Source organism: Nilaparvata lugens, chromosome 2 (assembly GCF_014356525.2).
Source record: "Nilaparvata lugens isolate BPH chromosome 2, ASM1435652v1, whole genome shotgun sequence".
In the NCBI taxonomy this organism is placed as follows: domain Eukaryota; kingdom Metazoa; phylum Arthropoda; class Insecta; order Hemiptera; family Delphacidae; genus Nilaparvata; species Nilaparvata lugens.
In genome coordinates this window covers 39931517-39954927 of record NC_052505.1, presented here as the reverse complement: position 1 = coordinate 39954927, position 23411 = coordinate 39931517, and the positions used below count along the sequence as shown (strand labels likewise).

At 35.0% G+C, this 23411-nt stretch overlaps 1 protein-coding gene across 1 annotated transcript; it reads left to right on the top strand.

The window, feature by feature from the left end:
* The first annotated feature begins 1062 nt into the window (after positions 1-1062).
* Positions 1063-21352, top strand: LOC111043530 (brain-specific homeobox protein homolog). The gene is made up of 5 exons (XM_039421212.1): positions 1063-1786; positions 5537-5678; positions 6218-6411; positions 7635-7755; positions 19897-21352. The coding sequence occupies exons 1-5, from the start codon at positions 1670-1672 to the stop codon at positions 20070-20072; spliced, it is 750 nt and encodes a 249-aa protein (XP_039277146.1). The 5' UTR covers positions 1063-1669; the 3' UTR covers positions 20073-21352.
* The last annotated feature ends 2059 nt before the right edge of the window (positions 21353-23411 follow it).

Here is a 23411-nt window from a genome sequence, read left to right as displayed (position 1 = left end):
AGGGAAATATTATGGATTATTCTTTCCACAGCAGTCTAATTCTATCAATGAATGATGAAAAAGCTGTCAACTTTTAAAATGCAAATGATATCTATTATCGATACTCGAAAAGGCTATTTCTAACTTATTGAGAAATGGATGAAGTTCTCAATCTGAGAAAATATGTCGATTGTTTTGGAAATAACATGTTCAGCGAACTTCAAACAAGCATCAGAGACTAAGTGACCTGAGGTGGTAATTGATAGGATTGCTGAAAATACTTTCCAGAATTGCAAGCAAATACAACAGAAACTCAATCAAAATAAGCTCAAGATTCGATTATTTGTGTAATCATAGATTGAACATGACAGGAATATTAATTAGGATAACGCTTTTATTGCTTCAGTTTGGAGATTGGAGAATTTGATAATATTGATTGACAATTCAATAATTCCTGGAAGTTATTCATTCATTCATCAGTAGCCTACATGTTCACATTATTGAAAATATTTGAGGAAATAATACAATGCGTTCCCTTTTTTCCATTTGAAGATAGATGGATATGAAAGTAAATTTGCGCAGAATTAAATCAAATTTAATTCAAAAATAAATGTTATTGTAAATTTGCGCAGAATTATCTACTGCTGTTTTCGATCGAATCATCAAGGGAGAAAACGGCGTGTGGTGGAAACAGAGCAGAGCAGAGATTCCAATTTGCCAATCTACAAGTTCTCGAGCATCGTCGTTTCATCTGGGACTAAACAGATTTTCCAGCCAGATGGCAGAAAGGGGAAACGGCGGTGGTTGGTGGAGTGGAGGAATGGGGGTAGAAATGGTTTGAGCGGCCGGATAAGACGTCTTGTGAATGAGAGACGAGCGAAATCCGGCCCGTGATTTCCATATTACCCCACGGTTGAATCCTTAGCACGATGGCGGTTGCCTAGGTTACTAAACGCCTGTTAAGAGAAGCCAATGGGCTTTGAGGACGCCCTCCGCGCCAGGATCGATGCACCAATGGGGTGGCCGCATCTGCGTTGATCCCTTAACATGGCAGTCAGAGCAGAAATCGCTCATTAACCCACCACCGTCAACTGGTGCCTTGTCTGCTGAGCGGAACGCGGAGGGCGGAACGCAACTGTGCCAGTTCGGCGACACGTTTCACTCAGGCGCGGTCGCTACTCACGCTCACTAATTACTAACGAGCGCTTGTCTCTGCTGTGCGGATCGCTTCCTCATTGCCTTCCACATACCGGGTAACTGAACGCGTTTGTTACGGTCATCAACTAAAGTTTTCGAACTATTAGCAAACATAATTCAACCCTCACCTCATATACTCCAACCCAATTCAAATTCATTCCAAATATCAATCCAACTCCATACCAACCAATTTCAATCTAATCAAATTCCATATCAGTGATTTCTACTCAAAGTCTACTCAAAACTTGGAGCTGAATCATCCAATATACCTCATTCAGATTCACATCCGTTTTGATTGATTTTGGCAGCTTCTGTAAAAGGAATTCCAACTCAACTGAAGCTCGCAATCCATTGATTTTGGCGATTCCAGTGAATAAAATCCCACTAAATTGAACCTTATTGAAGCTACCAAACTTCATTCAGACTCAAACTCGCATGGATTGATTTCAACGGATTCTGCAGTGAAACATTCTGATTACGGACCGGTACATCTATGGAGAAACCTGGGGATCTACAGCGGAATACCTCGGCTGGACAGAGAACTTCTTTCCTGATCGAGGACATTCTATTTCGTCCCAAACCCGGTCATGCTTTGCCACCATCAGTTCAGGTACGACTTTTCAAGATCACTCATGAATTCCGTGTTGTGTTTATTCTTGATTGATATAATAATGCTGATTGTATTATTCAAGCACAGTGATATGTCCTACAAGTAACTGCGGTTAAAAGACACCATCGCATAGTGGGCAAATATGCTTATATTTGTACTATGATGGCATTTTAGTAGATTACTTCATTGAAACGCGGTTGAATGGGCATCAAGAACCAAGAGTATTTTTCGAGCTTGGGAGTGAAAATATAAAGTAGGCATATTTTGATTGATTGTATACTGGAATTTCAGTCAAAGCAGACCAAAAAGATGTATAGTGGAAGTAACGTATTCGTCATGCAATCCTGAACGTTGAATAGAATAATATTTATTATATTAAAACAGAAATTGACAAAATAGTATTTTTCTAATTCTCAAAGAGCGATCATAATTCCTTGTTATCTCATAGAGTTTCTTTAGAATCAACAGTAATTTGTGTTCTAGGCATTGAATAGTTTTCACATTAAACATTGAATATATTTCTAGAATTATGATCGGGATCAATCAGTAGGTTATTCATGAATGCCTGTAGTTTGTCAGTTTGTGCGTTGGAAATATTTGATGATAATACATTTTATAGAATCAATTCAGTTGTGGAAACAACTATAGCGAGACTTAAGTCGTACAGATTCTACAGTTGGATTTGATAATTCCTCTGGGAAATGTGTTTAAACATGTTCATTCTATTGGAAAAAAATTGTTTTCGCTCCAAAAGAAATATTTTGGAGAGAAATCATCACTGGATAACAGAATTATGACTATTTAGAGCTATCTTAAAGCATGGATTGACTGAGATTTTTATCAATCCCTACGACCCTCGTTCATTAGAAATTCAGCTTGAGCATTAAGTGACTACTATAGGAATCATTTGAATAGTGTAGCATGAGTGGAGAATCAAGCGATGAATATCTACAGTAGTCAAATGTAGCTACTATCGCAAGTTTGAGCTCAGCTATAACTTTCCAAAAAAGAGATTCCATTCAAGAAATTCCCTTCACAAAATATATCGTGAAGGGAATTTCATGAATTCACACCAGGAGTAGATTGAAGAATTCTTTCAACCTCTCGATGTTTTATTATTTATAAACTTGATTCGCTATTTTTAAATCTTCTCCCAGTTTTTCTTGAACAATGTATATCTGTTTATATCTATGTAACTAATGAAACATGAACTTTTTCCTGTCTTTTCAAAACCGGTTTCAATTTTTGACGAGACAAACTCACATTATATGAGATAAGATGAGATGTCAAAATATGTATCCTGACAATGAGCTTGTGAGCACCCGAGCTGGACCCGGGCTGAATAACTTGCTCAAAATGCCGCTGATTTATTGATAGCAATGGGAAGTCAAGAGAAATAGTTCAAATTGCATAGAGTTATTAATCAATAACCAATCATTTGAGAATAATTATTGCAATTCTATTCTTATTTATGATTCTATTCAAATATTCATACCATTGATAGCTATTATTCAAGCTAGTACATAAACTTTCAACACTGTCATGAATCGTTCCTGGTAAAATTGTAAAAGCTCCGTATTGTAGTCCGTGTATTATATTTACTGTAAATCACTGTTTTCTCAAAAATGACTAGAAAATAGTATCAATGTCTCCAAATTGCCACCCTGGACAGTTATTCATGAGCTCTATGTACCCTTTCTGGGAGACTAGCAGGGGATCTACCCCATTATTTGTGATCTCCCTCTCATGCATGTGGTAGATCACAGATAGGCAACCCGCAACACAAGGCTCGCTATTCAATTTTAATGAGGAATGCAATATATTCACAATAATTTGATCAATTACAGCTTGTTATGAAGCTTATGAAATTTGTATAATATGGTTGATTGGCTGAGAGAATAAATGAGTAATATAATTGGTGAGATTTGTTGAATTTTGAACAATAAGTTGAAAAGTTCACAAAATTATTATGAGATCAATTCTTTATATTCGAGGAGTCGCTTATCTTGCGAGAGGTTAAATGGATCAAACTCTTAGAACTAATGGAGAATGAATTTTCTAAAAATTAACAATACCAATGATCATATACAGAATTTCGAGCATTAAATCGCCCTTTACGATTGCTGACTATTAATTGTTTCTAACCAGAGTTAGAACAGTTTTTTCTCAAAATAAAGTAGGGAATTACTTTTATGCTGAAAGTCTTCAGGGTTAAATTTGTGAAGATTCAATGGAATCTATTGCCAATTGAGAGAGATATTATAATTGTAAGGAAAGTAGTGTGCGTGTGCCACACCATATCTTTCAATGTTATCCTATTACAACCTTATAAAGTACAGAGAAGTGAGTCGATTTATTTTTTATTTTTTATTGATTTCATCAATCTACATGATGATCCAAACAATACGTGCTGGGAATGCAAAGTTGGTTGATGTGATCTATCGTCGAACATGCACACCCACAAAGGACTTGATCCTCAAGTTGGAAGTAGGGGCTCGATATGCTCGTTGAATAATTAATTGGCTTTATTTATTATAATATTGAGATCGTGTTTTTCCAACTTCTGTAGAATTCACGGAAATTGAAGCCCTATATAATATTGCAAGTGAATAATTTGAACATATACATGTCTCTGGAGGATGACAATACTGGATATTCATTTCGCTCAAATACTCGAATCTCATCACGGAATTTGTATTTGAAATTTTTGGCTACAAACTCATAAAGCAGAAATAGTTATTGAAAGGTTTTAAAAATTATATAAATGAGATTTTGAATGGTTTGTATGATATATTTTCCAGATTATTGTTTTATATTTGACGATTTCCTATACTCTCCTAGAGTCACCAGGAAGAAATTTCAAACAAACCAACAACAAGCAAATGTATAGGAGTAAAAGTAAATTCGTATGGCTTTTGAAGGTCCCACCGCCTGAATATATAATTTAAGCCGTCAATAGGCCTCACGACTGTCTACTTCAGCCGGGACCGACAGTTTAACGTGCCCATCCGATAATACGGGAGTGATCTGGTTATAAAACTTTTGGCTATGAGAGGAATAATTAATTCCTTTGAATTAATAAGGGTTTGAACCCGGGATCTCTATGCTGCTAAGCAAGCACTCTATCCACTAGACCACGGATCACTCCTGTATAGGAGTGAGATGAAATTAACTAATTTGAATTATTGATGACTGGATTTTTGGGAGCATTGGAGGTGATTTTGATTTCTAACCAAAATTGATGACAAGATTACTTGTTGATGCAATTTTCTACCAGATTTACCTAAAAAACTGAAAATTTCCATGATAGTAGCTCTAGCAAGGAACAATAGGCTCTTAAAATGATATCAATCCCGAATTTTCAACATTGATCTGAATTTTTGGAAACTTATAAGAGGAAAGCAAAGAAAAGGAAAAGGAAAGAAAAGTTCGTCTCCACTCTAGATACCTAAGAAATATGAAATCTTCCCATACATAAAATGGATGTCAATACTAACTAATACGTCAATAGACTAGCTAATGCTGCACTTCAAACTTTTTTTTGTCATTCAATCTTCTTCTTCTTCTTCTTCTCTTCTTCTTCTCTTCTTCTTCTCTTCTTCTTCTTCTTCTTCCTCTTCTTCTTCTTCTTCCTCTTCTTCTTCTTCTCCTTCTTCTTACTTCTTTATTCTTTATACAAATAAATGAACAAACAAATAATCCAAATTAAGTCGAGCTGTTGTCTGGAAATGCATATTTTGTTTGTTGCAGATCAGCAATGGAATGAACAGAATGGCAGCTAGCCGAGCAACTGAGGTGTATCCTCTCCTACCGCCAGCAATGGCAGCCGCCTATCTCACGTATCCAGCTTCCTATCTCCACAAGACCGACCCCTTCCTCTTCACAACTCCTGGTAAGTGAGTGTTTCTTTATCCATTTGAATTATTATTTTTCCCGAGTACCCTTACACAGGCTACACTGTTGGAAAATGTACACTTTGAACTAATATTTGCGATAGGATTAGATATTATTTGATGGATTCCACACTAATTTCTTCCTCTCTAAATAAACTCGAACCTATCTCTACCCTCGAGTAACACGAACAGTGATACTCTAGTGTTCTCATGGATGTCCCATCTTCAATTTTCAAGAATCTTCATAACACTAAAATCGCCAATTTATTTGTTCTTTCTGGAGATAAGTTTTCCAACTTTAGCTTATTGCTTCTTCAATACTTTTCATAACACTAATAATATCGCCAATCAATTCGTTCATTATTCAGATAAGTTTTCCAACTTTACGATAAAACATGCTTGAAGTAACAGTGGGATAAACAAATTCAAATTGTTATATTACATTACCAATTTGCAAATACAATCGAATGAATTTTTCTGTCAGAAAACCCGGAAAACCACAGGAAAGATATTAAGATTAATTTGGTGAATTTTGCAGGTTTGCCGTTCGGATCTCTGTTCAGTGGCACTTCGGCCGACTACGGCAGCAAACATTGCCGTAGGAGGAAAGCGAGAACCGTATTTTCTGATCATCAGCTTACAGGACTGGAAAAGCGATTTGAAGCGCAACGCTATCTGTCAACCCCCGAGAGAGTGGAGCTTGCCAATGCTCTGCACCTATCTGAAACGCAAGTGAGTGTATTTCAACCACTTTGAACGTTAATGTATTTTTTAATTTTGACTTTTTTCATAAGATAATAAATGAAAACGTTTTTATATAATTTTTTTGCATCTCCACTTTTACCATTATTTTTCATTTATCATCATATTTCACTGTATGATAATACAATTTATCATTATCATTTTTATAAGGTATTGTGATATGGTGGAGCTCTATTTCATTATTACTGCATGACGATTATTAGAATATTACATGAGTGAGGAAACGGTTTTTGGTTATTAGAATTGTATCTAGAATTTTAATTGAGTATTGGAAGTTGGAATCAATTATATGTATACTTCACAAAGTTATCTTCTTATCAAGCCAATCAGTTTTGAGTTGTGAAACGAATTAGATTACAACTTATTAGCAATGTTAACTAGTCCTCTAACTACTAGTTGTACAACAGTGATGGAAGATGGGGCTGTTCCCAGTACTGGAGAGTGTTGATGTGAATTTGGTATTTTTTTTATCTTCCGCTCTTAGTATCCAATCACTAACACAAACATCATATAATATCAAATCATTGAAGCCTTTCCTATTTCACTTTCTGAGCATCAATAGCGAAATAAAAAACTTTGTCCGCTGGTTGGAAAAATTGGAAACCAATAATTTTAAACAGAAGGTCGGGTGAGATTCATTAAATGATTGATTGCAGTTCAATTCCTGTAATATTTCATCTGTTTCTTATCTGTTTTCTCAAATTCGTTGTAATTGGTATAACGGTTTCTACTGTATCATTGGGATGTTCAATGAAGGCGAATATTTTCTAATATAATTTCAAGGGGAACCTACAAAATCAAGTTGAGTTATCAAATTATCATATTATTAGTGCTGTTCGCACAGTGCCAGTTTGAACGCAGAATTGAATCCATATCAAGTCTCGTTTGTTGTAAGATGATTTCAGAATTTGATTTAATCTTATATAATTCAAACAAGATTTGGTAGTTAAAGCCACCATACCAGCCGATTCAGTTTAGCTCAAGCTTTTACTGTGCAAACGGCCCTAAAGAATCAAGTTATTGTTTTTCAGAATTTAATTCAATTTTATATAATTCCATGTTGAACCTTTAATATTGAATTAAGAACATTTTCCTTCCAAGTTCCTGCTTGCCTCATTGAATTCCAAGAACATAACGTTTGATTCATTGAAACCTTACGCAATCTTGAGAAAACAAATCTTGTTTGATTTCAGGTGAAAACATGGTTTCAAAATAGAAGGATGAAGCATAAGAAGCAGCTGAGAAAAATGGGTGAAGATAAAACTTCCCAGTTGAACAAACCGGTATCTTCATCTCCTCCTGGCTTGGTACCCGGTAAGTACTTGCTCCATTCATTGAAGTATGTAGGTTCATCATTTTAAACCACTCCCAGTGCCATCAGTATTTTCCCTTAAATAAGAGCATCCAGTAGCATTAGCATGTTCAAATGCAATCTAGTTGTTCCCTCTTCACAATTCTACTCCACTTTTGATGATTTTGAAGTAATCTATTCGAATAATTGAGAAAGTTATTTTTCAAAGATCTTCGCATGAAAAAATCGCAAAGTGAGTTCTCATTTCAAAATTTCATTAATTTAATAATATTCCATCAGAATTCAATTTTCCCATTTCAAATTTAAATTTCCAATTCCAACACAAAAATAGGACCAGAAAATTCACTAATTAACCGTACGCTCTGCTACCAATTTTATAGTGTCTTTTGAGAACCTAAATTCTCAGACAACTATAATTAAGTTTGGAAATCATGCGAGACCCCGATGGTGGAGGGGTTAGTGAAATTTCTAGTACTATTCCAGTGGTGAGGAATCCGAAATAAAAATCATTTGACGATTGATTGCCTCTATATTAAATATTTAAATTCAAACAACACTTTACAATAAATACTTTCTTCAATTAAAGATTATCTTTGTCTTTAAGAGACCAAATTTACGTCTTTAAGAGACCAAAATTTAAGGGACACATTGAATTCTGGTGGGGAAAGATCAAGTACTCATCTTGTAGTTGTCGTCGCGATGTCCGGAGTCCCTGGCGGAGATGGATGAAGGGTGAAGATGATTAGTCGTCCTCCAGGAATGTTCAGGCGTCGCGGCGACAGATCCAAAAGGGAGTTAGTCTTGTTCTCTCCTCATCAGCGTTCAATGACGTACGATTCCATCCATGGTTGGAAGAAGTCGCCGGCCCTTTTACAATGGAAATTCTCAGCCCGATACAGAAACCTGATGACAAATTTACAACAGAATTAGAAACATAATAATTACCAATATCTAATAGGATTGTATTCAATTGATGATCTAGGTAGATCATCAAATAAATACAATTCACCGCTTCCTATGAGGAAATAAATAATATTATTAACATACATAAATCAAACACTTCTAAATCACTACAAAAATGATAAATTATATTCAATTACAATAATGAAAATACTCACCCAAAATGGGTATTGAAGATGCGAAGTATAGAGGAAATCAATCGTCAATTATCTTAACTATCTCATAGCTATAAGGGGGACTTTACTTCTAAATTACAATTACATTAAATGTCCGATTTACTTGGACAATCAATTAAATTCTCCTGGAGAGAATGAGAATGTACCCCCAAACGAAAACATATTACTGTAAATTGTAAGAAATCTCAAGAAACAGTTAACACTCTGACAGCTGGGATTAGAATGATTGCTCTCCTAGTTTTCAGAGGCTTCCAGACTGGTCAGTTCTACCATAAAACTTTAAAATATTTACCCGATCGCCGGTGAATTTCTCTTCGCCCACTCTCTTTCTCCTCAGTAAATAAGGAAGGTGATACGTTCAAGCAAGAAGGAAACTAGGAGAGAAAAGTTATTTCCCTTTTGCAAGTTTAGAATTATGGGATTGATTCAGCATACTTCTGGCGTCTAGATCTGTCGTGAGAATAGATAATTCCAAGTGGGATCGTGGGAACCAAGGACTTTAATAAGATTCTGATCATAATTATAACGATTTTAGAAATGCTGGCTAAGTTGCCAATGAACAAGAATAAATTTACTATCTTCATGGGAACTGAAAACTACTAACTTAAGATAGAATAAATTCCATTTAATAACTCAAAATTTTGGTACAGATTCTCCCCCCGTTAAAGGAAAGTTGGACGCCAATGAAAAAACTACCAAAATTTTGAATAGGTGAGCGCGCCAATTGAAAGGGTGTGGGGAGAATCCACAGCATTCGGAGTCAGTCGAAACGAAGAAAAGCGCGGGCCCAGCGCAATCTAGCGTCGTTGACTGGTTTTCCGAGCAAACACTTACTACTACCGTACTACAAGTCATGAAGGTTGTGAGAGAGAGTGTGCGAGAGTAACTTACGTCGAATGCAGTCAGAGAAAATAGGATTGACTCTGTCTGGATCCTATTCTCTCTGAACGGAGCTAGCCGTTCGAAGTCAACATTACACAAAATACTCATTTAACGATATCATAATATCAACAAAATTATCATGAAACCTTACTAGAACAATGAACTACTCTGAGAATTATCGATATATCAAGCTTTTCATTCAATACTTAATCTAGTTACACATTAACACTACTAACCTATTTCTATATTGCCAATGAATACTATAGTACGTGAATAAAATACTACAACCTAACTGAATAATCCTACTTGAGTACACAATAATAAACTGATTATGCCTTATTCACAACGATATAGTTTAATTGATTATATATAAAAATTTGATATTATATAAGATTATACTCCAATTACGATTATTATAATAATTCTACTTATTTATCCTATTTTACCCTTATCTTCCTAATATTCTTATCACTATAATCATGGCCATGAACTTATATTACTACCTAGGAAATTTCTCTCTTGTTTATAGTCGACTTTCAATTATTACAACTTCAAAGACATGATATAACAGTCACTAAATTCAGTCATAGTTACAGTTACAGTCACGAAATTCAGATGCGTCCACCTGACTTCTTATGTGTCTCCTGTATTAATGCTCTTATCTAATTTCAATTGTGATACATGTGCACGTCGTATGAATGTATTTCCATCCATGGAAAATAACTTTACAGATACAGGTGAAATCCATTCTTTTATTATGAATGGGCCAGACCATCTATGTGCTAACTTTGCCGAAATTTTATCAGCAGCTCTACTAAATTGGATTAGCTTTCAGGAAAACTCTATCATTAGTTTTGAAAGGGATTCTACTTCTTTGTAAGTCAAATCTTTCCTTCACTTTACTCTGCGATTTCAAGAGGTTTTCATGAGCTTGTTTCCACAATTTTCTCGTATTTTCACTGAATTTCTGGGGCAGTATTTCATCTATTACCCATATATTCGTGAGTGGGTGAGTTGGTTTATGCCTGAATATCAACTCATAAGGAGTATACTTACTACTTTCATGGAAGCTGCAATTAAATGCTAGAGGTAACCAACTGAGTGGTACATCCCATTTTGTGTGGTCATGAGAAGAGAATGCAATAAGTGCAGATTTCAAATTCCTATGTACTCTTTCAACAGCGTTGGATTGAGGGTGGTATGGAGTACACGTGACATGTAAAATGCCTCTTTGAAAACAGAACTTATTGAATATATTAGATTTGAATTGTGGTCCATTGTCTGACACTATTATTTTAGGTACACCGAAATTAGTGAAAATCCTTTGTAGTTCATTGCAAACGGTATTAGCATTGGCTTCTCTGACTGCAATCAGCCAGCAATACTTACTAAAAGCGTCGAGACAGCTAAAAATCATGCAATTACCTTTAGAAGATCTTGGGAGTTTTCCTACAAAATCTATAAATAATTTCTCCATGGGGTAAGAAGCAACACTGGAAGCCATATAGCCATAATTAGCCTTCTGTGCTGGTTTAGATAATGCACATATTTACAGTTCTTAATAAATACTCCTACATCTTTAGATATTCCTTTCCAAGTGAAAACCTGTTTAATTTTATTCAAAGTTTTTGTATATCCTAGATGAGCGCCAAACAAAGATTCGTGGTAATACTTGCAAACCATAGGTTTTAGAACTTGGGGAAGTACTATTTTTGGTTCAGTTGAATTTCGAACATTGCATACTAGAATTCCCTTTTTTATTTGATACGGAAAGATATCATTACCAGCACTCGCTGATTGCATTATCTCCTTCACAAATTCGTCCTGCTTCTGATAGGTTGAAATATCAGTGAAACTGAGTGGGAAATCTACTAAATTTATACTACATAAATTCTGTTCTATTACTTCGGGAGGAGAGTCTTCAAACATACGGCTTAAACAATCGGCGACCTTATTGTCAACGCCTTTCACATGCTCTGTAGTAAACTGGAAGGCAGATAACCTTAGAACCCATCTCCCTATCCTACCAAGTTGCTTTGGGTGGTTCAAGACAAATTGCAGTGCATTACAATCAGTTCTCAGAATGAATTTTGTATGTTCAAGAAAATATTTGAATTTCTCAACTCCATAAAGTGCAGCTAAAGTTTCCTTTTCATAGGTGGAATATTTTCGTTCTAATGGTGATAGGGTGCGTGATGCATAAGCGATTGGGGCAAAAGCTCCATCTTGCATCTGACCCAACACACATCCTATTGCAATTGAAGAAGCATCAGTGCTCAAAATAAACTTCTCATTGAAATCAGCCATTTTTAGAAGCGGAGGCTGTGACAGAATCTGTTTTAGTTTATCAAACGATTTTTGACATTCATCATTCCATATGAATTTCGCATTTTTCTTCCTCAAGGCATTCAATGGGGCTGAAATCTGTGCTAAGTTGGGGATAAACTTAGAGAAAAACTGCACCATTCCCAAGAATCGTTCAATTCCTTTTACTTTAGTTGGAACAGGAAAATTAACAATTGGTTTTGTTCTTTCTGGGTCGATCGAAATACTATTATGAGAAACCAAATGACCTAGGAAATTGATTTTGTTAGCAGCAAAGTTACATTTCTGAGGGTTCACTGTCAGGTTTGATCGTTTTAATCTACAGAAAACTTCATCTAATAATTTCCAATGATTTTCGAGAGTGTCAGTATATATAATCAAATCATCCAAATAAAAAAATAGTCCCTTGAAACGCAAGTCACCAAACAATTTCTGCATTAAGTTGGTCAAAACAGCTGATCCACAACTGATTCCATATGGCAAACGCTTGAATTGATACAAGTTAAATGGTGTTATGAACGCTGTTAGATGCTTCGATTTTCAGTCAAATGGATTTGGTTATAAGCGCTAGTCAAATCAATGCACGAAAACCACTTAGCATTTGAAAAATAATGAAAACATTCGTGAAGATTTCCTAATGGAGCTGACTGTAACTCTATTACCTTATTGAGGCGACGATAATCAATGCACAATCGATAAGAATTTGGAGTTGGTTTGGGCACCAATAAACAAGGTGACGAGTACTGCGATGTTGAGGGCTCAATTATATCTTCATCTAGTAGCTGTTGAATCTTTTTTCTTAGATATTCTAACTTGATTGGATTCATAGAATACGGTTGAGATCTGACAACCTTGTTGGATGTTAATTTAATATCATATTTTATTAGATCGGTTGATCCAATTTTCTCAGTCAGAACATCTGCGTGTTTACTGATCAATTTCTCTAGACTACTCCTATCAAAATAACTCAAATGCGATAAGTCCATTGGGGCCAGTCTCTCCATGATATTATGAACTTGAATTTCGGAATTGTTAGAAAAATCTTTATTGATTAAAGGAAATTTCAAGTGAGGACTGAAGTCAAAGAAAAAGTTTCTTCTTATTAAATTCACTAGGATCTGAGAGTGCTCTATGAAGTCACATCCCAAAATTATTTCAACTGGCAAGTTATCAGCAATTAAAAATCGGAATTTCCATGAGAATATTTCTATTTTAATTTTCAAAATGCACGACGTATTCATAACTAATTTAGAAGAATTTGCAGTCGAACAAATAACTTGATCTTCAATGATCTCAATTTCTTTAAGTTTATTACTGCTAATTATTTCCTGAAGTGTGGAGGCTTTTATTATTGAAAACGCTGAACCAGAGTCAACTAGACATTGGAATGTAGTTTCACCATTATTGAAATTCGCTGGTACAAAGGGAAGAGCTTTGTTAGAATAAATCATCCCACACACTTTATTTTCAGATTTTCTTTGCAAATTTTGAATGAAACGTTTCTTAGAATTAGAAATTTTATTTTTCAATGATTTCAATTTTGATTGTTTTTCTACTTTATTTACTTTTGACACTAAGTTTTTTTTGTTGATGAGGCTAGGTTGAAGTTTAAATTCTTAGTGCAATTTCTTGCAATGTGATTGGGTCCATTGCATTTATAGCATACAAATCCCTGCCTGTATCCTCTGTTGGGATAGTTATTTATGGGTCTCTTTTCAAATTGAGGTGTATTGTTATTATCCTTATTAGTCCTATAGAAAGCATCTCTCTCGATGTCTGCAAAATGTAAATTTTGTGCCTGGATACAGATTTCATCTAATTGGGCTAGAGTTGTAGGTTTGTTCATGAAAATTAACCTTGACCTTTCGTGAGGACTCAGACCACTTAATATTGTAGATACGACTTCAGCTTCTGATTTTTCCAATCTCAATAGCAAAGCACTCTCTTTTATCGACACCACGTAAGCTGATATAGGCTCAACCGGCGCTTGCAGTCGATAAAATCGATCTTTGACTATTGTTGACATAAGTCTCTGTGGTACAAAATAGTTCAGAACCTCCTGGTGGAATTTATCAAAAGAGTGACTTGAATTGATCGCCATAGTGATTTTATCGCATAGAGGCCCAACTGTGAATGGCACTAATAGTTTTAGCATCTGGCCGTCATCTATTTGAGAAAATGACTGAATTTTTAGTGCAATAGTTAGAAACGATAACAAATCATGAATGTTCAGACCATCAGTAGGTTTCAAATTTTTAGTCAAAGATTCAATGGGGTTATGTATTTTTGAATACATTGAATGTTGTACCTGATTTTGATTTTGACTCAAAATTATATTATTGTCAGGGCCTGCAGCTGCATTCACCTCTCCAGTTGGCGAATTTATTATGTTCACAGAAGGTATATTCAATAGTTTACTTGTACCTGGTTGATTTGAAACTACAACATTTGATGTACTGGGAAATGAGAATGCACTAGGCGATTTCATATTAGCTGGAGAAGGAGGCCTACTCTTAACTTGTTTACTTTGCAAATCTACAGTACGAGCAATGATAGAAGGCAACATATTTATCATTTCATACAACAAGGTCAATGATTTTCTTGTTTATCTGGTGTTATTGTTGGAAAGGCTTTCAAAGATTGTTCAATCACTGAAATGAAATGAAGAATCTTCGATTCTAATTTCACAATTTCTTTTCTAGTCAGTTCCGACATTGATTCAAGTTCTTCCAATAAATATAGAATTCGAGAGCTAATTTCTTTTATTGTGCTATGAGATCTTAACGTTTCATAGGACACTTGTCTACGTTCAGTGAGGTCAGCGATCTTTTGTCTAAACAAAGTTCTCAGACAATCAACTGTCTGACTTTGCATTTCCGATCTATCTAAACCTAGGATTTCCAATTCGAACAGAAGTTCATCTTTTACTAATACATCTGGGTTAATTTTATGAGACAAAAATGAATTAATTACACGGTTACTTGTAAATGCCGTTTTCACTATCTCCAGTGTAACCGCCATGTTATCCTATTATAATCAAATCTACTAATTATTAATACTTATTACTTCTACACAATTGAAAAGCTTGATAATTCAATATCACTAAAATTTTTCCTACTTTAGATAAATAATGGAACCTGATAGTCTGGAAACCGCTACTCATTAAATCACTTAAAAATTTCATTAATTTAATAATATTCCATCAGAATTCAATTTTCCCATTTCAAATTTAAATTTCCAATTCCAACACAAAAATAGGACCAGAAAATTCACTAATTAACCGTACGTTCTGCTACCAATTTTATAGTGTCTTTTGAGAACCTAAATTCTCAGACAACTATAATTAAGTTTGGAAATCATGCTAGACCCCGATGGTGGAGGGGTTAGTGAAATTTCTAGTACTATTCTAGTGGTGAGGAATTCGAAATAAAAATCATTTGACGATTGATTGCCTCTATATTAAATATTTAAATTCAAACAACACTTTACAATAAATACTTTCTTCAATTAAAGATTATCTTTGTCTTTAAGAGACCAAATTTACGTCTTTAAGAGACCAAATTTACGTCTTTAAGAGACCAAATTTACGTCTTTAAGAGACCAAATTTACGTCTTTAAGAGACCAAATTTACGTCTTTAAGAGACCAAATTTACGTCTTTAAGAGACCAAATTTACGTCTTTAAGAGACCAAATTTACGTCTTTAAGAGACCAAATTTACGTCTTTAAGAGACCAAATTTACGTCTTTAAGAGACCAAATTTACGTCTTTAAGAGACCAAATTTACGTCTTTAAGAGACCAAAATCTAAGGGACACATTGAATTCTGGTGGGGAAAGATCAAGTACTCATCTTGTAGTTGTCGTCGCGATGTCCGGAGTCCCTGGCGGAGATGGATGAAGGGTGAAGATGATTAGTCGTCCTCCAGGAATGTTCAGGCGTCGCGGCGACAGATCCAAAAGGGAGTTAGTCTTGTTCTCTCCTCATCAGCGTTCAATGACGTACGATTCCATCCATGGTTGGAAGAAGTCGCCGGCCCTTTTACAATGGAAATTCTCAGCCCGATACAGAAACCTGATGACAAATTTACAACAGAATTAGAAACATAATAATTACCAATATCTAATAGGATTGTATTCAATTGATGATCTAGGTAGATCATCAAATAAATACAATTCACCGCTTCCTATGAGGAAATAAATAATATTATTAACATACATAAATCACTTCACAAATGATAAATTATATTCAATGACAATAATAAAAATACTCACCCAAAAGGGGTATTGAAGATCCAAAGTATAGAGGGAATCAATCGTCAATTATCTTAACTATCCCATAGCTATAAGGGGGACTTTACTTCCAAATTACAATTACATTAAATGTCCGATTTACTTGGACACTCAATTAAATTCTCCTGGAGAGAATGAGAATGTACCCCCAAACGAAAACATTATTGGAAATTGAAAGAAAATGTCAAGAAACAGTTAACACTCTGACAGCTGGGATTAGAATGATCGCTCTCCTAGTTTTCAGAGGCTTCCAGACTGATCAGTTTTACCATCTACTTAAAATTTACCCATTACTTGAAATATTTACCCGATCGCCGGTGAATTTCTCTTTGCCCGCTCTCTTTCTCCTCAGTAAATAAGGAAGGTGATACGTTCAAGCAAGAAGGAAACTAGGAGAGAAAAGTTATTTCCCTTTTGCAAGTTTAGAATTATGGGATTGATTCAGCATACTTCTGGCGTCTAGATCTTTGTCAAGCTTTAGTTTGGGAATTCAGTAATAATCCAGCCTAATTAAGTAATACAGCCGACAGTTGCTACATGTAAATCTACTTACACGTGGTATAATACTAGGAAATTGAGAGAAAATATAATTTTTAATAAAGTCAATTAATTATAATATAGCTGTTAAATTTGCATTGTAATGAAGTTTGAATTTTTATTATCTAATGTGCATTGATTGATTCATCACACCGCTCTTTTGTTTGGGGGGCTTATTGCATTATATAGCTGCATTAAAGGACTTTCTGATTGTTTTGTCCCTTCTGTTCGAGTACGGTAAGCGTTGTGCAGTGGTGAGATATATTTTGTAAACACTGAGCAGCCTTGCTATGGGCATGTTGTCGGGCTTGTCCCGGGCCTGGGCGGGATACGCCCGATAAACGATTTTGGATTGCTGAGTTGGTGAAAAAAATGTTGTCATTCACAGAAGGTCGGGTGAGATTCATTAAATGATTGATTGCAGTTCAATTCCTGTAATATTTCATCTGTTTTCTCAAATTCGTTGTAATTGGTATAACGGTTTCTACTGTATCATTGGGATGTTCAATGAAGGCGAATATTTTCTAATATAATTTCAAGGGGAACCTACAAAATCAAGTTGAGTTATCAAATTATCATATTATTAGTGCCGTTCGCACAGTGCCAGTTTGAACGCAGAATTGAATCCATATCAAGTCTCGTTTGTTGTAAGATGATTTCAGAATTTGATTTAATCTTATATAATTCAAACAAGATTTGGTAGTTAAAGCCACCATACCAGCCGATTCAGTTTAGCTCAAGCTTTTACTGTGCAAACGGCCCTAAAGAATCAAGTTATTGTTTTTCAGAATTTAATTCAATTTTATATAATTCCATGTTGAACCTTTAATATTGAATTAAGAACATTTTCCTTTCAAATTCCTGCTTGCCTCATTGAATTCCAAGAACATAACGTTTGATTCATTGAAACCTTACGCAATCTTGAGAAAACAAATCTTGTTTGATTTCAGGTGAAAACATGGTTTCAAAATAGAAGGATGAAGCATAAGAAGCAGCTGAGAAAAATGGGTGAAGATAAAACTTCCCAGTTGAACAAACCGGTATCTTCATCTCCTCCTGGCTTGGTACCCGGTAAGTACTTGCTCCATTCATTGAAGTATGTAGGTTCATCATTTTAAACCACTCCCAGTGCCATCAGTATTTTCCCTTAAATAAGAGCATCCAGTAGCATTAGCATGTTCAAATGCAATCTAGTTGTTCCCTCTTCACAATTCTACTCCACTTTTGATGATTTTGAAGTAATCTATTCGAATAATTGAGAAAGTTATTTTTCAAAGATCTTCGCATGAAAAAATCGCAAAGTGAGTTCTCATTTCAAAATTTCATGTTTTCATCAATTGGAATAGATTAGATTCCATTAGAATGTGTAAAATACGAGGTTAAGATTGATTTAAAAAAAAAATACTTTACAATTTCAACTTGAAAACTATGATAGTATTCCCATTCAGCATGCATTAGCCTATCAAGTTACAATCAGTATATAAGTTTCCCGAAAATGGAGTGGATGCATCTCTCGGGAGGTCAAGAGAGCAAGTCGTTAGATTTTAAATCCTGCGACATCAATTGTTCGAATACTCTTAAATGAATGAGTTTATGGAAAGAATAGATAAGTCCTTGTTCATAGCCTGTACGTCATATTGTTCTACAAATTTGACAGCTTGATGCTGTGGGAAGTTTGTTGTTCTGCTAAGTTGTTGAAGGGGTGGAAAGTGGAAGCAGATGAATATAAAGGAGGAGAGAAGACGGAAATAGTATTCGCGCAAGCAATTTACAGAATGATCGCCCCTTTTCTTCCCTGCTACTTCGTTTGCAGTTCACGTCTTGAGGAAACTCTTCAAAGGTGAAGGGTGAAGAAGCGCAGAGCGGCGCAAGACGAGTAGTAGGCCTTAATTGAGTCAAGGGTGCACTCAAGTAAGCGGCTGCTCAAGGCGACCGTCGCAAGAAACTTCGCCAAGAATTTTACTGATTAGAATAATTTGCCAGTCAGTCAGTTGCCCTGATTGTCAAAGCTCTTTCCCGGCTGCAGCCATTCTGAGGTCGCTTCAAATAACTGCCATCTTCTGCCACCGAACTCAGTTTCCGCCATTTTCAGTGTCGGCAGCAACCTTTGCTACTTCGAAACGATGCTGTCAAGCCAATTTGATAAGGCATCCCAGTAATTACTTTCAACACACCAATTGCAGATGCATTAGAGCGCAGTAACAAGTTGAGGTTCTAGTTAAGATGGAGAAGACATGATGAGTTTCCTTCAATATCAGTTTGCCACTTTCTTGAATGAAATTCCTTGGTGAAAATATGGAATGAGAATTATGAGATAGATAAATTCCCATAACATCAATCATATTCATTCTAAATGATCTTATTCAATTCCAATTTGAATGGTTATCAATTCATCTATTCCTATGTTAGTCTCTTGAAAAGTGGAGAGTAAAATGCTTGGGACAATGTTTTTATGGGGACATTCATCGAGACAATAGCTTCCGACTTCAACTCTTCGAGTATAGTGGTGATTTGTTTGGGGACAAAGCTCACTTGACTTAAAACATCAATTCAGTAGACAGATTTTAGAAGAATTTTATTCAATTGGAAATGAACAGGATGATACATCATATACACATATTATTCTAAAACTACCAATTTCATTCACGATAGGTAAAATCCATGTCACTGATTGATGGAAAATAAGAAAGTGACATACGGTTGAACAAAAGATGGATCTCTATAAGATTATTTGATGATTATAATCCTCTTATTCCTGTTTCAGTAATAGTATGTTATGTAATTCAGTGTTCCAGAAAGTTCAGACAGTAACTTCACCTCGATTTGTTTCTCGCATTCTACCTGCAACTTTTCTTGTTCAATCAAGTAACCCACTAGAGACTTCTTCTGAGCACACTCCCACTGGAAGATTCCCTTAGAAATATGATGAATTTGTGACAACAATCATCAATGATTTGTATTATTTTGTTACAGAGAGACCAATGGACTTCTCACAACGATCATCGTCAGTGGACTACATGGGAGCTGGCATGTACAACGCATCATCCCCGCGAGCGCGACGCTCGTCAAGTAGCGGCGAGGAGGCGTCAGACTCCGAGGACGAGATCATCGACATTGTGGGCGAACCAGCAACAAGGTTCAGGACTTAGTCATTTCACAGTGATTCCATTCAAATCCCCAAAGGACTATTCATACTACATTCCCATCAGAAATATCGAGCAGATAATGGAACTCAAAATTTTCCACTAACACTTCAGTCTGAAATCGAATGAACTTTGATAACCTGGTCATTTCCATAATAGAATTTGACTTGCTTTTCGAGTTTCCAGTTATATATTGCATTTTCTGAATTGGGATTGCTGTTTTTTCAGCACTAATGTGCAAAGCACATTAACTTAAAAATAAATTCAGTAAGTATACAAACAATAATTAAATTATTGTTGTAAATTTTACAACATTTCAATAATTGATACATGAAATACAGTGAGCCTATCCTATTGTGAAATCATGCAGGAAATTGCATATCATCAAGTAATATAACCAATTCAACCTATTTATTAAAAGTGATAGTGTTATAAGAATAATTAATCTTTGTTTCTACTCACCTATATTCTCAGTTGTGGGAAAAATTCGGTAAAAAAACTCATCCTGAAAACATTTATTTAATGAAATTAATTTGTAAATAATGTAATTATGGAGTGATTATTAGTGTTATAATCTTTGTTTCTACTCGCCGTTATTCTCAGTCGTGGGAAAACTTATCCTGGAAAATGTATCTGATGAAATTGATTTGTAAATAATGTAATAATGGAGTATTATCTATGTTCGATTGTTCGTTGGTATAGAAAGTCAACTCAAAAATACTCAATCATTTTCCTAGTTCGAAATCACAAGAATGAAGCCTAATGTCAATTTCCTAATACGTATTCCGAATGGTTTCGCTGTATGAGTTTCAGATGAAAAATAGTTTAAAGTTTAATCATGTAAATATTACGGAAGCAAATAAATATTATAGAAACAATGAAAAAATGTCTAGTCCTATTCTGCTCTGAGTTATGAGTAGTTTTCTTGTGCCAAATTATCATGTACTGTGAGACCTCATTTGTATAACTAGTCTGACTTCATTACATTCTAGTCAAGATAAGTTGATAAGATTTTAAGAGTTATAGTAGTATATTAGTAAATCCTATTATTTCTGGAAGTATTTTTTATAATTGTATCATTTCTATTACTTGTGAATGATTTTGATTAATCGGAAATCAGTGAGATATATGATTATCTCCTGTTGTGGAACTTCAGTTTAAATTCTCTAATATGTAAGATTAGTCTGGTTGTTTACTCTTTACTATGTACAAAACAATGCATTGTTCATGAGAAAAATTCAAAAACCATTGTTAATCTTGTTAATAAAACTGGATAAATCCACCAATATCAATTTATCATCATTTACGAAACTCCCACATTTGATTCTCGAATAATATCATTTATATAATCAATTATCATAGTAGGCCTATATCGGTACAACATTCCAAATTCAAGCTCACCACAGCATTGTGTAATGGAGAAAAATATAAGGTTTCTGAAAAAGCCTTTTCAAGGCTTGGCACCTGAAATAATGGATGTCACTATAGTATCTTCTTCTTTTTAACTTCCAATTTTAATTAGTTTACTCTTAATTTGATCAATTTTTTACAGAATCCAATGAGACGTAGTATTGTTGAATGATTTTTTTTATTGAGGTCTTAGCCACTCAAGTCAATTATCTATTGTAGTTACAGTAAATGAGTTGAAAATATTCTAAATAATTAAATAGTATTAATATCAAATCAATATTCAAATATTACTCTTAAGGCGAAGGACCCAGGCCCCTCTCCACCTAAATATTCTAAACACCACGAAGAATTTTGAGTACGCAGTCAGTGTCCTTTACTGGAAACACCTGTATTACTTATATTTTTGGGCTACTGAATTATTACACAAGTACGTTTATCGCAGAATATATCATACAACCTTCCAATATATTTTGAGTTAAAAGTATTCAGAATTTAACTTTTTTTGTATAACTCACTATTTATCGATGTCAGTACTGTGATAACAAAAGTCTTGTTTTCGTAAATCTATAATTTGATATTAGGCTTACGTGTAATCTTCACTGGATTAATCTCATCCAACTTTTTGTCATTGTTCCCATAAAACTTAATAACGATTCAAAATTATAGATGTCATAATATTGCAATCTCAGTCTAATTCATAGTCCAGAGAAATCAACTACAGATGAACTAGTTTGAATGAGGTTCTATCATGTCAAATTTGAGTAGAGCACAACGTGCCTGATTACTTGTCGCATTAACGGGCACGCGCATGATATTGAATGAAATAATTTGTTACACGCTCATTTTCAGTTTGTGATTGCACCGGTGAACGGGCAATAATGAAGGGGGTGGTGTGTTGTCAAAAAGGGGGTGGAAGCGAATCCTTCACCACCCACTCAACCATCATTCCCTCTCTATCTCTTTCTCTCTCTAGCCAAATTGCAGTACGACGTTCAGCACAGACAATGTCAGCAAACAATATTATCCACGTGTCCTCCACGTGGTGGTCAAATCCGATTTCTGTCTAATCTAATTGGCCGTGGCGCGGCGAACAATCAAAAATACTATTACAGCCTTGATGAACGGCGATTGGGTTTCAGGTCCATGTATGAGCGGCTCCTAATCTCATTCCACCGTCAATCCCCACTCAACTCTCGCTAACAGCTTTGTCAAACCTTCCGCCCACATCACTTCATACTCATTCTACGCATGCAGTCAATGTTCTCCCTTTCAAACTCCGTCAAATGTACTCCTCCAATGCTCAGCTACCAGCAGTTCCCCTAAGAAATTTGCTATCTTTGTAAAGTGATGAGAGGAGGAGCTGTTCTGATTGAAGAAATTAAGAGTACTTCAGAGTATGAACTTCTTCTGATAATATTAGGTTAGGCTATATTATATGGTGAAAGGGTGTTGGGTAGATGAATGGATCAATCTTGACAAGCAGTTGAGCGAATTGACATATATAGAGTTGATTGTAGAGCAGAAGTGGATCATAACAAAATTAAGCGAGAATATTGTTAGAAATGAGAGCAAGTGATAACTTGAGCAAATACATGACCACCAAATTAAAGGAGAATACCTTTTAAATTTGTCTGAAGGAAGTATCCATATTCAATCCGCTGGAAATGTCAAACCCATCATGAAACATTCTTAGCTTCTAGATTACACCAGTTTCTTTAATGAGAATCTCCATTTTTTCATCTCGTGATAATTCAGGATTTATAAGATTTATATGGTTTTTATTGATATGATGGGTTGATTATTATTGTATACTTTTGCAATAAACATCACAGTGACATCGAGATGAAATTTAATCGGGTCAAGCTTTTGAAACGTTATGGAATCCTTTCTTTTTAGCGTTTTTTGATAAAATAATCATTAAAAAATATCTCATTT

Coding starts and splice junctions, on each gene's coding strand:
- LOC111043530 (XM_039421212.1), top strand. CDS start 1,670: ATGGAGAAACCTGGGGATCTACAGCGGAATACCTCGGCTGGACAGAGA. Junction 5,679..6,217: donor CTTCCTCTTCACAACTCCTG/GTAAGTGAGTGT, acceptor TGAATTTTGCAG/GTTTGCCGTTCGGATCTCTG. Junction 7,756..19,896: donor TCCTCCTGGCTTGGTACCCG/GTAAGTACTTGC, acceptor ATTTTGTTACAG/AGAGACCAATGGACTTCTCA.